Below are 15,324 nucleotides of genomic sequence, written 5' to 3'. Positions count from 1 at the left end.
TCTTGAGTATTTCCATAATCATTGAGCCGAGTCAAATCTTTTAAAAGTCATCAGAGATTATGACTGTTATTCGTTTTAAAATAACGCCTGTAATACTTAGCGATTGCTCGAATTCGAGCAACAGGGACACTTGTTTAAGATAAATGGACAATGTGGAATATTTTGTGTATATATAAATATACATTTAATTTGGCCTGATAGTAATCCAAAGGCTGGACTGAAAACTAAAAGGTAATTGTTGAATGGACTGAACTAGAGTAAACAATAGGGACGGAATCGAGAATGGAGCGTCGATTTAATTTGTATAGATTTATCTAGTTGGCTTTTGTGAAACATGAAAATAAATTCATTTAGCGTTATTTCAAACTCAATAATAATCTTTAAAAACATTAACATCTCCCGAGGCACCAAAGCGTCATCATCGTCTTCCATGATCGAAGCAAAATCGTGAATACTTCCCATAGTCATTCATGGAAACATTATCAAAGTCTACCGTGTTTGTAACAAAACCCAGAACATTATCAGATAACAACGTCATTGTCTCCCGCGTTCGCGGCCCAATCCCTAATATCTCCCGCAATTACAGAAACATAATTTTTTCCCACAACTACGGCAAAATCCTAGATATATCTCCCATGGAAAAACTTCATCATCGTCTTCTACTATTGCGTCAAAATCTTGAACATCTCTCACAGTCACGGAAACATTAAAATCGTCTTCCACTATCGCTGCAGCAAAACCCTGAACGTCTCCTGTGGTCGTGTGGACATTATTATCGTCTTCCGCAATCGCGACAAAATATTAAACATCTCCTGCGGCCTTGAAGACATTGTAATCGTCACCCGCGGGGAAATGTTTTCGAAATGCTGTCGATATCCGTGATCGCAGCAAAAGCATTAATCTTACAATCTCGTGAGCTTCCTTGATCCTCAAGCTTGTAGGCCGGCTCTGCTCGGCTCAAAAATCGATATTCTATATAAAAAATTAACGGTTTCCAAAGCAAACCGATCTCATTTTGGACCGAGACCTATAGGTAACATTTTTGACCTGCCTCGAAGTAAACAAATCAAGTGTGCAGCCCCCTAATTGTCCTAGTCGCTGAGTTTTTTTGCCGATTTAATCGTAAAAAAAAATGGTCGAGTTCATTTAGTTGAATCAGCATTGAAAGCCCACCCTGGTGTGACCCGCCGGGGGACACATTGGTTCTAAATACGGCCCTATTATAGCGCCTTCACGTAGGCTACGAGGACAATGGATGCAACCCGCATGACTGATGAACATTTTTTGACTTTCCTGACAAATCCCAGTCAAGGCAGGCGGCCCCTGTCCGCGGCGCCTGCTGCGGGCCCTGTGGGCAGGCTATTGCTGTGATTGTGATATGAACGCATTACATCTTAACACATCTAAACTTAAATTATTTTTTCAGTTACATAAATTGCCTTAAATATACATCTAATATAAGGCAGAACAACAACATTTGGATTTCGCCATTTGATAAATAATAAATGGTTTTATAAAATTTTACTTTGAGTTCCTTTATTTTTTGAGAAGAAGATATGAACATTGCAACAAATCCAAAAAGAATGTATGTTTAAACATAATTAATAATATAGTTAACATTTTTTTTAGTGTCAGTGTAACTGAAGATGGGAAAAAAGCCTTGATTGATTTATCTCAGGGAGACATGAGAAAGGTGAGTAAATGGGTACAGTTCCGCAGAGAACCTGCGATATATTATCGGATGAATAACGTTATATATCGATTATCCGATTCAATAGATCGGTCCTATGTTTCTTTTTCACTATGTAAAGATCGAATTAAGTTATGATTTTTTAAACAATTTTCTTGATATTTAATAAATAAAAATTATAATATACTAGGCTTACCAAAAACAAATAATATTCAATGAAAAATAAAAAATCAACAATAACTAAAACTACAAACTATGATAAACAAACTAAAGCCTATGATTTTGCTTTTTTCGGTACGGTATAAAACATTGTTATTTTTTTAATCAACGCAGTTTTTAATACTGTTATGCCTAATATGATAACTGCGTAGTGTTATAAAATTAATTATTTCCTCCTTTTAATCGCAATCAAATAAACACAAAACATATTTAATAATAATGGTTACATACCTTACGTCGTCAATCCTAAAATAAGTCTATGGCAACTAGTTTCGAAACATCAAGGTTTCATTGTCGAGCCTCTTGCCTTTTAAAAACATTGTGACATCTTGTCGTCAAAAGGCAAGAGGCTCGACAATGAAACCTTGATGTTTCGAAACTAGTTGCCATAGACTTATTTTAGGACTGACGACGTAAGGTATGTAACCATTATTATTGTCAATAATCAATCCTGGAGGCAATGATGAATAAACATATTTAATGTTTTTGTTATTGTTTGTATTTATCATATGGTTAAAAATAATGATGCTATATTAATATAAAATCAGATACATATTGATATATATCGTTATTAATCCGATAATATGTCGCAGGTTCTCTGCGTCATCAAATTTCAATACATCTAGGTTTCTTTTTATTTAGTCTCTAAACTGTGATAAGGAAGTCAAAATAAAAAGGGAGTCAGAGGCTAAAAATAAAATAAATTATAAGCTTCAAAACATTGTTGGTAGTATTGTATTATATCATATTTTAAATTGTAAATAAAGAATATTTGCAGTGCAGGAGCATTGTGCTATAAAAGAAATTGACACCTACATTGGTAAAAAGAGAATCAACTATCAATTCAGTGTATTAAAGAGTTACAGTTAAATTAAATCAAAATCATTTTATTGCTGTAGACATTTTACAATGCATTAACAACTGTCACAAAATACATAATGATATTAATAATACAGCAAATGATAACTTACATCTAATCAATATAAGATAAAAAAATACAGGCACAGTTAACCCTTTTAAGGCCAAGCACCAAAACGGCGCCCATCACTCAAAGGCCAGATATTTTATTGTGGTTTGTCCCAGAAAGGCCAGGTGATTTTCCAGCTGGCGAGCATAGTTTTGGTTAAATATTCATAACAGCTTTATTTTTTATCATAAACCAATAATTTTTTTTTACTTGTTGGAAATCGAATAGGCTTTCAGTAAATATACAAATTACCCACAAATTCTACAAATAAAAAAAAAATTCATAAATAATATTTTTTATTTTTTTAAAAATAAATTTTATGTTTGGCCTTTACTTAAAAATATTCTACCTTCATATATCACTTGTAACCATACATATATATATAAACTATAGTTGATGATTAGTAAAATTACAAATTTTGAAGTGCGTACCTTTATTTGAAGTTGAGTTATGGCGCATCATATGAACGGTGACACCACACTGATTTTCATCCAAAATGCAAAATGCAAGCGAATGCAATAACACTTCCATATCACTTGTAGTTCCATAATTCCAGTCAAAATAAATTACAGCTATACATAATAAAAACAAAAAATAAGAGTTAATCAACCTAACCTAACTTATATACTCACACAAAAATTATATACATCTTCAACGCCGACAGGCTTATTTACAGCGGTGTTGTCCAAAACATAGGGGATGGATACCCCTTTTGCACCTTTTGCAACAATATCTGGATCTTTTCCTTGGCCCACCATTTGCTGTACTGATAGGGCTACACACTGAGCAGTTTTTCTCGAACCTACCAGGTAAATGGTCGATTCCATCTCCACCTCCTCCCACAGGCGCAACAACTTGTCGAGTTTCAAACCACTCCTCAGCTAATTGATCAATAATGTCAGCTGTGTAATCGTATCTATTCAGGATCTTACCAGCATTATTCTCTTTATACAATATATAAGTGTTCAAAACCATTCGAGCCATGATATTAAACATTACTTTACGCCAGTACTTCAGAGTTCTGCGTTCATCTAGATAGCAGTACACCATCTGGTCCGAAGTGTCAATACCACCCATAAACAGATTGTATTTATCTATGACCTCTGGCTTTTTATTAGTAATAAAATCATTCTGCCTTTTCTTTGTTTTCTCCACTGTTTTTGCCTTAAACTTAGTTGACAGCAAAAGAACCGGGTTTTTCTGGGTCTTCTTTTCTCGGTAACTGAGCATAAGGATATTTTCATTTTCATTTCTTACGTAGCACTGCTGACCAACTTTTAATTTCTCTTTTATTATGTATGGGATTTCCTGCCTGTTCCTCCTTATGGTCCCAGTAATATATATTTCTTTTGAGAACAGAAACCTAGCTAATGGTATGGACAAAAAGAAATTGTTGACGAAAATGTGATATCCCTTATTTAGGTAGTTTCCCATTTCTAGTAATTTAACTACAACTTTATGGGCTAAACCTTCTTGCTTGTTTTCATTCAGTTCATTTTCTTTTTTCCCTTTATAACAGAAAAAGCCCAAACAATAGTTACTGACAGAATCGCACATCATCCATAATTTGATTCCCCACCTATGATGATGTTTGTTGGGCAAGTACTGCTCATTGTGTGGCTTTTTGTACCAATCAAACTCTCGTCTATGGACAATTCTCTATGTGGTACATAATAACGTCAGAAAACTCTATTGGCATGTTCTACTAACAGGGAGAATCTAGAGCATTTGGTTCTCCTGGCTTAGGGAGGACACTTGAATCGGTTATGTGGAAGAATCGTAAAATAATCTCAAAGCGGTTACGACTGAACATCTCTCTAAACCAGGGTAAGGATTGGCTTTTACTTTTGGTTCTCCAATAACTGTCAATTGTAGGCCTTTTGTTTAGGCCCATGTTCAGTATGACTGCTATAAAAGCCTTGATTTCAGCCAATGTAACTGGTGACCACTTTATGGAAGAATTTGGGAATTTCTCCAAGTACCTAGTAGCATACAAGTTTGTCATAGTAACAAAGGTTTTCAGTAATCTAATGTCTCAGTAAAAAAAAGGTAGAAATAATCAATAGGCCTAGCATTGTTAGCAAGGCAATGCCTAGGTCCTGGTTGTTCATAAAATCCATGCGCTGTGACATTACCTAGATCATTTTCTTCCGAAACGATTTTCCACCCTGCATTTGCGTCTGACTCAAATATAGGCCATTGGACATTGTAGACATCCTTTTCATCATTTACCACACACCTTTGCCTACCTCTAGGCCTAGTTTCAAAACTTCCACCACCACTATTTTGATCATTACCTAGGTAAGATGATCGCGGTCTGCCCCTAGGCCTAGGCCTACCTGAGGAAGTTGATGGCCCTGAATCATCAATATCTTCGTCCTCCTCTTCTTCTACCTCATGATCCTCTGGATTGAAATCGGGGTCCTCATCCGTATCATCGGCTAGATCTAAATCACTATCCTCCTCACCAGAATCATTTTCTCTCAGTTCATTTTCAACAGTAGGACACAAGTCACCATCATCAATAAAAGTAACACCACTTGTAATAATGTTCTGTATTAGAGTACCTTCACTTGTGGGTGACTTTTCACGATGTCTTTTACTCATAATTTATGTTAAAATGTACAAACAACAATCTTGTTAAAGTACAATCAACATTAAACATTACCAAAACGCACAACGAAATGTAAACAATACCTCACTCACGACGGAAGACCACGGCATGGAGTAAGCAAGCTGATTTCGCCAGCAAAATGCACAGAAATAAAAAAAAAAAATTACGAAAACGGCAATCTTTGCTGTTATTTATGTAGCCTGGAAATCCCCCTACACAACAATACCAAGTTTTGTGGCGTTTGGAAAAATTAAACAGCCAGTAAATGGAAAAAAAGAGGCGGGTGCCTATTACGGCCGTCGGCCGCAAACGTGACTTTGCCCGCGGGGGGCTATTACGGCCGTCGGCCTTAAAAGGGTTAAAGAGAAATATTTTTGCATGTATTTATTTGTAAGAGGCATTAGCCAAGTATTGATTATGATATTAAGGTCTAATTATGACAACTGCAATATCAGTTCTTGCTAAATATAATGACTCCACCCTTTTAGTTTCACTTACTTTTTGTGAAATAATTTTTAAGGTTATTTTAATTAATCTGAAATCAATCAAAAAGTTTTCAGTCAAACTTATAAAGAGAATTGCATAAGCTACATAAAAAACATACTTTTTTTACAAGATTTGAGACTTAATTTATAATATTAAGTTGTCATCATTAAAATTAATTGTAGTAACCTCGTATTCCAAATAAGCTGTTGTAGTAATGCAATATCTTTGTTATTGTATCTGCGCAGGTACTAAACATTCTACAGAGTGCTGCAACAGCGTTCCCTAAGGTCAATGAAGACTCAGTCTACACATGTGTTGGTCACCCACTCAAGTCCGACATCACAGATATTGTCAAGTGGCTCTTAAACATGGATTTTTCATCCACTTACAAAAGTAAGTGAGGAGAGTCCTATTTATATGTCTACATTAGGGTGTCCAGCCAACCTGGAAACCGGGAACCAGGAGTTTTACATGAATTTTGATGATCGGGGAAAAATCTGTGAATCATAGGCAAATATTGTAAAAAAAAACAAAAACGGCAAATTTTAATGATCGAGTAGTAGCCAAAAAATCTGCCCGAAATCACCAGTTAGAAAATTGCGATAGGGGAAATTATCACAAACAACCGACAATGCCGCCATCGAGGGATATAATCACAAATTCCGCCATGATTATAGGATGATCTGAGATGTGGCCATGATTGCAAAAAATACTTACAGGGGTTAAAATAATCGCTGGAGCCGATCGGACGTTGCCGCCATCATGGGAAATCATAACAAATTCCACCGCTATTGCAAGATGATATCAGATATTGCCGCAATCGCAAATATCACTTGTGCTGTCTTGGTTGCAGGATATTATGACAGATTTTGCTGGGATAATGTGAGATACTTACAACGTTACTGCAACTCTGGCATTACCGAGATCGCAAGTAATGATCAATGGGCAACCGTCACAAATTCCGTCGTGATTGTAAGATGATCTCAGATGTTACCGCGATTGTGGGAAATCACCACAAATTTTTCCACGATCAAAAGATATGATCACGAATGTGGCTACGATTGTGAGAAATTATCTCGGAATTTGCCAAAGTAATTTTAAGTACCAGCAGATGTAAACAAGTAAGTTTTACGTTTTACTTATTTCGAGCAGCAAGATTTGTTATGGAAATTTTGAATTTGGAAAGCTTGGGATAGGAATAATATTTTTTTAAATTCCCCAATTTTCCCATGTTTCAGGTGATTGAATACCGGTAACGTAAATAAACATTACAAGTTTAAATTACTCGCAGAAAGATATAATAGATAATTTTTACAAAAACCTACTGAAAAATGAGTGATTTGTATACTTTCCTCGGGTTGTGGGTAAAAATAGCTTTAAAATGACACCTCATTTATGAAAATTGGTGAAGAGTTAAGGAAGTTACGGTGTATCGACAAAAAAAAGTACTTTAGAAATTATAATACAGTACAGGGTGATTGGTAGCCAGTGTGACAAATATTTTTTGGTGTAAGTAAAAAAGTAAATGAAGTGAGATGATGCATATAAGAGGTTCCAAGTCCAAAAATTAGCTCCCCAACGAATTATTTTAAGTTTTAAACAAATAACCATGTTTTTATACTTAACTAGAGGTCGTCCAGTGGTCGAAACTCGACCAAACATTTGTAATGTACAGACTTCTCTATTTTCACCCCACACTGTAAATAAAACATGTGATTGGAGTTTCATCAATTTGTTTTGATTTTCTGTTTATATTTCGTTGTTATTTCGTCACCAGCATAGAAACCCATAAAGCCCATGTTAATTTTTTCAAATTTCAAATTCCTTTTTTGTGCTTATTTCTGAGCCTATTTTAATTTTTAAAGGGATTCTGCACACCTACGGAAAAATATCTTTCCAATAGTATGCGAAGATTTTTCCTGCGATGCACACGAGCTGAGAAAAAAGGTTTTAAAGAAACATGCTTGCCTATTAATATATAGATAGATACATAGTACAGTGCAATTAGCTTAAAAAATAGCAAACCGGGACATAAAAAAAAGTTCCAAAACGGCACCAAATTGTTAAATACACTTCCCTCAATAAGTAAAAAAAAGTTACACTGATTTGAGTGTCGGGTTAGGGGGGGAGGGGGTGAAAATGGAGTGAAAATAGGACTTTTTAACTTTTTTGCAAATTACTCAAAAACGGTGCATTTTTCTCAAAATACAATAGCCTACATTACAAAAATAATCTCAATTAAATTTCGGACAAAATGATACCATACAATACCTATCTACTATAAACGGTTCAGGTGATATTGAGGGGGAAATGTGATTTTTTTCTCAAATTCTAAAAAGTTGTTTTTTAAATGGAGGAAACCCATGGACACCAATGAAAAAAGTTTCTAATGAGTGCTAAATTGTTTAATAGACCTCCCTTAATATGTGTAAAAAAGTTACACTGATTTGAGTGTTGGATTTTGGAAGGAGGGTTTAAAGAAAAATGGAGGGCAATGGGACTTCTTTTACTATTTTACAAATATCTCAATGGGACTTCTTTTACTATTTTCTCAAATATCTCGAAAACGGTGCGTTTTTAAATTTTACCTTTCTGATCAGAATTCAAAGTACTACAACATACTTAATTTTTTATTAAAATCGTTCGGGCCATTTTCAAAAAATCCGATTTTCTGTTATTTTATGGGGTTTTATGGGAAAATCCCCATTAAAAATCCAAATTTCTAAAAAGTAAAAAAACTTTCATTATTATAAGAACCATAACATACTGCGTTAAACTATAACCAGTTTTTTTTCTAAAATCCTATTTTTTGTTATTTTATGGAGTTTTATGGGAAAATAACATAATTCACAATAACTTTTGAACCGTAATTTTTACAGAAATGGGAGTCATGCCATTTTGTTCAGAATAAAAGGGCTACAACATAATACATTTTTATAAAAATCGTTGTTTTTTACTTATTTCCCCCCTATAGAATAGCTAAACATGCGAAATGGAAACGTTGCACAAAAAGACACCAGAAAATTATGACAATTTGTCAAATTCATAAAACAAAATGGCGGCCGTTAAAAGTTTTGTTTCTTAAATAACTCAAAAACGGTTGGTTTTGGGCCTACAACTTACTATTACTTTTTTAAGACAATTTCATTACAAATCGATTGACATCTTATTTTTAAGATTGGAATAAAAATATTAACTTAGATATACCCGCAGCTTCAGTGATACATGACCGCTGGAGGTCAGGGCTGGAGATATACAGCGTGAATTTTAAATGAGTTCCTCCCCTTCTTTTTTCTACATTTCTTAAGATATCAACTTCGGACCACGTCAGATCATTGTAGTGTAGTAAGTACTTGATTTTGACTGAATAAACATTTTTGGCCGCCATCTTGGATCCGCCATATTGGATACAAAATTTTTTTCAAATATAAAGGTAGGGTTGAGACCCATTGTTTCAAACTAGAATTTTACGCTGATTACAATGCCGCAATTAGTTTAAAAAAATCTTGATCCGTTCTAAAGTTATGAGGACTTTTTATCACTTTATTTTTAGCCCATTTTAACATTGTGCATTTACAAACTAAGACCATAATCTCAAAATAGTGCTTGATAAAGATAAGTATACAACACCATTCATTGTTGACCTATTATCACTTGGTTATGACGGATGTATTTTTTTGGCCCCCATCTTGGATCTGCCATTTTGAAATGTGATAAATTAATTTAAATATGAAGGTTGTGTTGTGACCCATCATTTCAGACTACTTTTTTATGCTGAATTTAATGCCGCAATCCGTTTTGCATTTTCATATTTGTTTTTTGAAATATTGGAAATTTAAGTAAGATAATTTTAATATTTCATCAAGAAAGCCTGAGAAACAAAAACGGATTGCGGCATTGAGTTCAGCATAAAAAAGTAGTTCAAAATGATGGGTCACAACACCACCTTCATATTTAAATTAATTTATCACATCTCAAAATGACAGATCCAAGATGGCGGCCGAAAAAAAATAATCCGTCATAACCAAGTGATAATAGGTCGACAATGAATGGTGGTGTATACTTATCTTTATCTAACACTATTTTGAGATTATGGTCTTAGTTTGTAAATGCACAATGTTAAAATGGGCTAAAAATTAAGTTATAAAAAGCCCTCATAACTTTAGAACGGATCAAGATTTTTTTAAACTAATTGTGGCAGTGTAATCAGCGTAAAATTCTAGTTTGAAACAATGGGTCACAACCCTACCTTTACATTTGAAAAAAAAATTGTATCCAATATGACGGATCCAAGATGGCGGCCAAAAATGTTTATCCATTCAAAATGAAGTACTTACTACACTACAATGATCTAACGTGGTCCGAAGTTGATATCTTAAGAAATGTAGAAAAAAGTAGGGGGGAACTCATTTAAAATTCACCCTGTACATGCCAGTATATCAGTTAATAATCGTTCAATGTTACAAAAAAAGGTGTAAATCGATTTTTAGCAAAATTTCCTTTAAAAAGTTATTGTAATTTTTTCATTCAATGTTTTTTTTAGTTATTTAAGAAACACAATTTTAATTGGCCGCCATTTTGTTTTATGAAATTTAAAAATTGTAATTATCTTTTGGTTGCTTTGTCTAGTGGTCATAAATGTTTGTGCAAGGTTTCAATTTCGTATGTTTAACCATTCTTAAAAAATATGAATAAACGAAAAAAAAATTGGTGGCTTTGTGAGTAGCTGAGGACATCCTGACAATTTAAATGTGATATTGATATGTTTATTACTCATTAAAAATGCCCTAAAATGTTGGTAGAGAGTTCCCGGACACCCAGTATATAATTAATTTAGAATTAGTCCTAACCTGATTCATCTCACGTGTAGGCAGTGGTGCACCAATGGGAGGGGGGTGGGAGAAAAAAATCCCCTCCGACATATTTTATATTTAATTATCTAACATAAATACTATTAGCTAGAATATATTGTAGAGCTAAAATACTATAAAGTACGTCTTTAAACTTTCAATTTTACATTTTCAGCCCTTGACCACCCTTTTTTTCTAGAGGAAATTTTCATCCACACCCCCCCGGTGATAATATCCCAACAAAATGAAACCATAGGACCACCACTGTGGGTAGGCAATAAGTGAATGTGTGTCGCCGGCGACAGTACTGATTCCAAACCAAACGGCGCCCGGCGCCACTGACTGACTGTCTGCCAAGACGCAAGACGAACACAGACAGATGTGTTGGTGGGAGTTTTTCCACTTCAAATGCCGTGGCGTGGAGTTAAATATGACCGTATTGTGAATTCGGCTACATGACAAATCGAAAAGAAGATACCGACATAGTTCAGACGTAACAATTACTGTGGTTCAAATGATAACAATTGAGACAGTCAAGGTACAATTTATGCATAGGCCTAACGAAAAAAATACTAAACGCTCTAAATCTATAGACATACAACTATGTTAGGCTAGGACCTTGATTTAACTACATAGTGATTAACATACTTGACTTACCTAGATCATCAAAACTTCAATGTAAAACACACGAAAAAATACAATCGTGAAAATGACTGGTTATAGAAGCTTCAGACGTAATGTCGCCTACAGTATATAGAACACTACTGCTGCAGTGGAGATTCTTAGAACATTTTGAGTTAGTTCCCTTGACGCAGCACTTGCTTGGTCGTAAGATCTTTCACTTCTCTCTTGGAGGAAAGACAAAGTGGTGGCTACAAGTGCGTAGGTAACTGTTTTAAGTTACCTAAAATGTAACTTAAGTAAGTACATTTTAGTAAGTAAGTAGTAAGTAAGTAAGTTACCTAGTAAGAGTAGTAAGTAAGTTACCTAAAACATATTACTACTGGGGGGGGGGCTAACTTCCGTGAAGTTGGCCCCCCCACAGTTTTTTGGTTATAGCTCCTGAACCGTAAGAGCACTAACGATGGGAGTTGAGTTGCACTAACCAGCACTAACGAAGCACTAACCGTTGGTACAGTTTTAAAAGTTAGTGCTCACATATTACTACTTCACGGAAGTTGGCCCCCCCCCACAGTTTTTCGGTTATAGCTCCTGAACCGTAAGAGCACTAACGATGGGAGTTGAAGCACTAACCAGCACTAACGAAGCACTAACCATTAATACTAGTTTAATTGTTAGTGCTTTTATGGGGGGGGGGGGCTAACTTCACGGACCTGACATTTGTTGCTTAAGTTGTCAATAAATTTAGCTTAGCTTGGTTTACCTGCAATTTGTATTGGTTCCTGACATGTTTATATGCTCCATAGGAAGCTTCGGTCTTCATATTCATGTGGACTGTACGGTAGGCCATAACACTTTCCTTCATCTGTTGAAGCTCAGGGGAGTACCAGGATTTTCCAGTTTTTTTTTGTTTCTTGCTTGTGCATTTTTTTTTATTGTTTTTAATGGGCACACTGCCATAATACTCGTCATAAATGTAATATAAATCTTCCTTATGTTAGACTTGCTAAGACTGATAACAAACCATTAATTTTAAGCAGTAAATTTTATAACAAGTTACCAATAGCTATAAGATTACTTAGTGGTAAGGATTTGAAGATTAAAATAAATAACTTTCTTTGTAATCAGCCATTATACTCAATAAGAAGATTATATGTCAAGAACACTGACTCCACAGGATTTTAATTAATGTTATGTTATGACTAATATGACGTGCCAATGTATTTGTATGGAATATTAACTGGCAAATAAAAATCTCATTCTCATATTCGTTCTCAATACTTTTTCATTTTTCCAGTAGCTGTTTTGTTCCTGTCTTGGAAGCAACATTTTTGGCTGTTTAATCAGCATCAATGTACTTTATAGCACAGAGTTTTTTTCATCCACTGTCATGAATACATTTTATTCATGTCATTTGACGTACTCATTTCACTTACTGTAAAGTGAAATTGATTTGAATTGTAAAATAAAAGATAGAAAATATCTAGTACATGTTTATTGAAAGTAGCAGTGGACTGTAATATTTATAAGTTTGTTTTTAAAATATGTATAAACAAACAAAACATATGATTTGAATCACACATTGATAAATATAGTCTTTTTGAGAAATAATTGTATATAGGCTATGTAAATTATGTGTTTTTACACATTCTGGCCCCTTGAAATATTAAATTTTGTTATTTCAATCCATTTCTTGACCTGGTAAAGGGCACAGTTTTGAAATTGATCTTTTAATTAGTCCATCCTTTGTTTGTAATGTAGCAACTCGCACAAAATTGTCTTTTCCTGGATGCACTGCGATCACTCGCCCAATTTTCCAAGTACAAGGTGGTAAATTGTCGTCTTGAATAAGCATTATATCATCAATTTTTATGTTAGGTCTTGATGTATTCCACCTTGACATTTTCTGCAGTTGGTTAAGATATTCCTTGCACCAGCGGTTCCAAAAATGCTGCGAGAGTTGTTGAACATGTTGCCATCGAGAAAGTCTATTTAATTTCAGATCTTTAAGATTAGGTTCCGGAACACTGGTGAAAGAAGTTCCAATTAGGAAATGAGCAGGTGTTAAGGGAGTAAGATCATTTGGATCGCTAGACAAAGGTGTTAAAGGGCGTGAATTGACACAAGCTTCTATTTGTACTAATAAAGTGTACATTTCATTGAAAGTTAATTTTGTATTTTGAACTATTCGCTTAAGGTGGTATTTCACTAACCGCACTCCAGCTTCCCATAGCCCTCCGAAATTTGGTGAATGAGGGGGGATGAAACTCCAAGTGATCCCTTGTGTAGCTAAAATTGACAGGACTTGGCTGTTGTGATCATCTGAACACCACAAATGTTTCAACTCTTGTAGTTCCTTGTCCGCACCAACAAATGTTTTAGCATTATCCGAGTAAATTTTGTATGGTTTCCCTCTGCGAGATACAAACCGCCTTAAGGCAGCAAGGAACGAATTTGTCGTTAAATCCTCAACTAGTTCAAGGTGAATGGCCTTTGTAGTGAAACACACAAACAGAGAAACGTATGCTTTTGTAACCTTAGTCCTTTTGTTGTTGCTTGCATGTATATATACAGGTCCAAAATAATCTAATCCACAATGGGAGAATGGTCTTGAAGGTTGAACTCTGTTTTGAGGTAGTTGTCCCATTAGTTGATTGGTAGCCTTAGGTTTAGTCTTGAAGCATTTCAGGCATTTGTGAACCACACTTCTGACTAAACTTCTGCCATTTAACGGCCAATAAGTTTCTCGAAGGGAACTCAATAAAAGTTGTGGTCCTGCATGTAGTATTTGAACATGTAGATCTTCTGCAATTAACCGTGTTAGCCTATGTTTGTGATCAAGAATAATTGGATGTTTATTATCAACACTTAAAGTTGAATGTTTCAGTCGACCACCTACTCTGATCAGCCCTTGGTCATCAAGAAAAGGATTTAGCTGTAAGAGTTTGCTTGATTTATCAACAGAATTGTTTTCCTTCAATGTTTTCAGTTCATGGGAGAATGATTGAGATTGAGCTAGTTTTATAAGAGAAAGTCTCGAATCATTTATTTCTGAACATGTAAGTGAACCTGTGAGACAATCCTTGGATTTTGTATTTTTATAAAACCTTAGACAATATGCTACAACTCGTACAAGTTTCTGCAATGATGAATACTTGCTAAATATATCATGACCATGAACCTTTAAAGAGACGGCTGTTACAGTATTTGCCTTACGCAATTCTAAAAGTGAGTTGACACTTGTATCAAGTCGAAAGTTTGAGCCTTCCTTCCAAAATTGATGTTCTCCAGATAACCATTGTGGTCCATTCCACCAGAGAGATGACGATAAGAGGGGTTGAACCAAAGAGCCGCGAGATATTAGGTCTGCAGGATTTTCAGTGCCAACAACATGATTCCAATGGCTTATGTTTGTTAGGGATTGAATTGTTGAGATTCTGTTTGCAACAAATGTACTGTAATGAGACGATGGGGAATTGATCCAAGAAAGAACAACAGTAGAGTCAGAATAATAATAAACATTATTAGTATCAATGTTCAATGCTTTGATGAGAACTTGGGCTAATTGACTTAGTAGCAAAGCGCCACAAAGCTCCAATCTTGGAATTGAAGTCACCTTCAATGGAGCAACACGAGACTTTGATGAAATTAACGTCACATTTGTTTCTCCTTTTACATCTTGACACCTAAGATAAACACAAGCTCCATAAGCAGCCATGGATCCATCACAAAATCCATGAAGTTCTACAGTTGCAGGTTCATTGGATGACAATACATATCTGTTTATTGATAGTTTGTTCAAATTAGTTAATGATGCATGAAACTCAAGCCATCGATTATTCAAATGCGAGGGAATTTTGTCATTCCAATCTAAGTT

At 34.9% G+C, this 15,324-nt stretch overlaps 1 protein-coding gene across 1 annotated transcript in view; it reads left to right on the top strand.

Moving 5' to 3' along the window:
- The window catches only part of LOC128995486 (replication factor C subunit 5), a 78,788-nt gene that overhangs the window by 48,243 nt on the left and 15,221 nt on the right, over window positions 1–15,324 (top strand). Inside the window, exons 6-7 of the mRNA XM_054420535.1 lie at window positions 1,630–1,693; window positions 6,222–6,369. Coding sequence (XP_054276510.1) covers window positions 1,630–1,693; window positions 6,222–6,369 — 212 coding nt within the window. The remainder of the gene's footprint in view (window positions 1–1,629; window positions 1,694–6,221; window positions 6,370–15,324) is intronic.

The sequence above is a fragment of the Macrosteles quadrilineatus genome, unplaced genomic scaffold (genome assembly GCF_028750875.1).
Source record: "Macrosteles quadrilineatus isolate MER2022 unplaced genomic scaffold, UCM_ALF_1.0 Scaffold_1__1_contigs__length_201487025, whole genome shotgun sequence".
Taxonomy (NCBI): Eukaryota; Metazoa; Arthropoda; class Insecta; order Hemiptera; family Cicadellidae; genus Macrosteles; species Macrosteles quadrilineatus.
The sequence above is the reverse complement of the archived record's forward strand: the minus strand, read 5'-3'. Positions and strand labels throughout refer to the sequence as shown.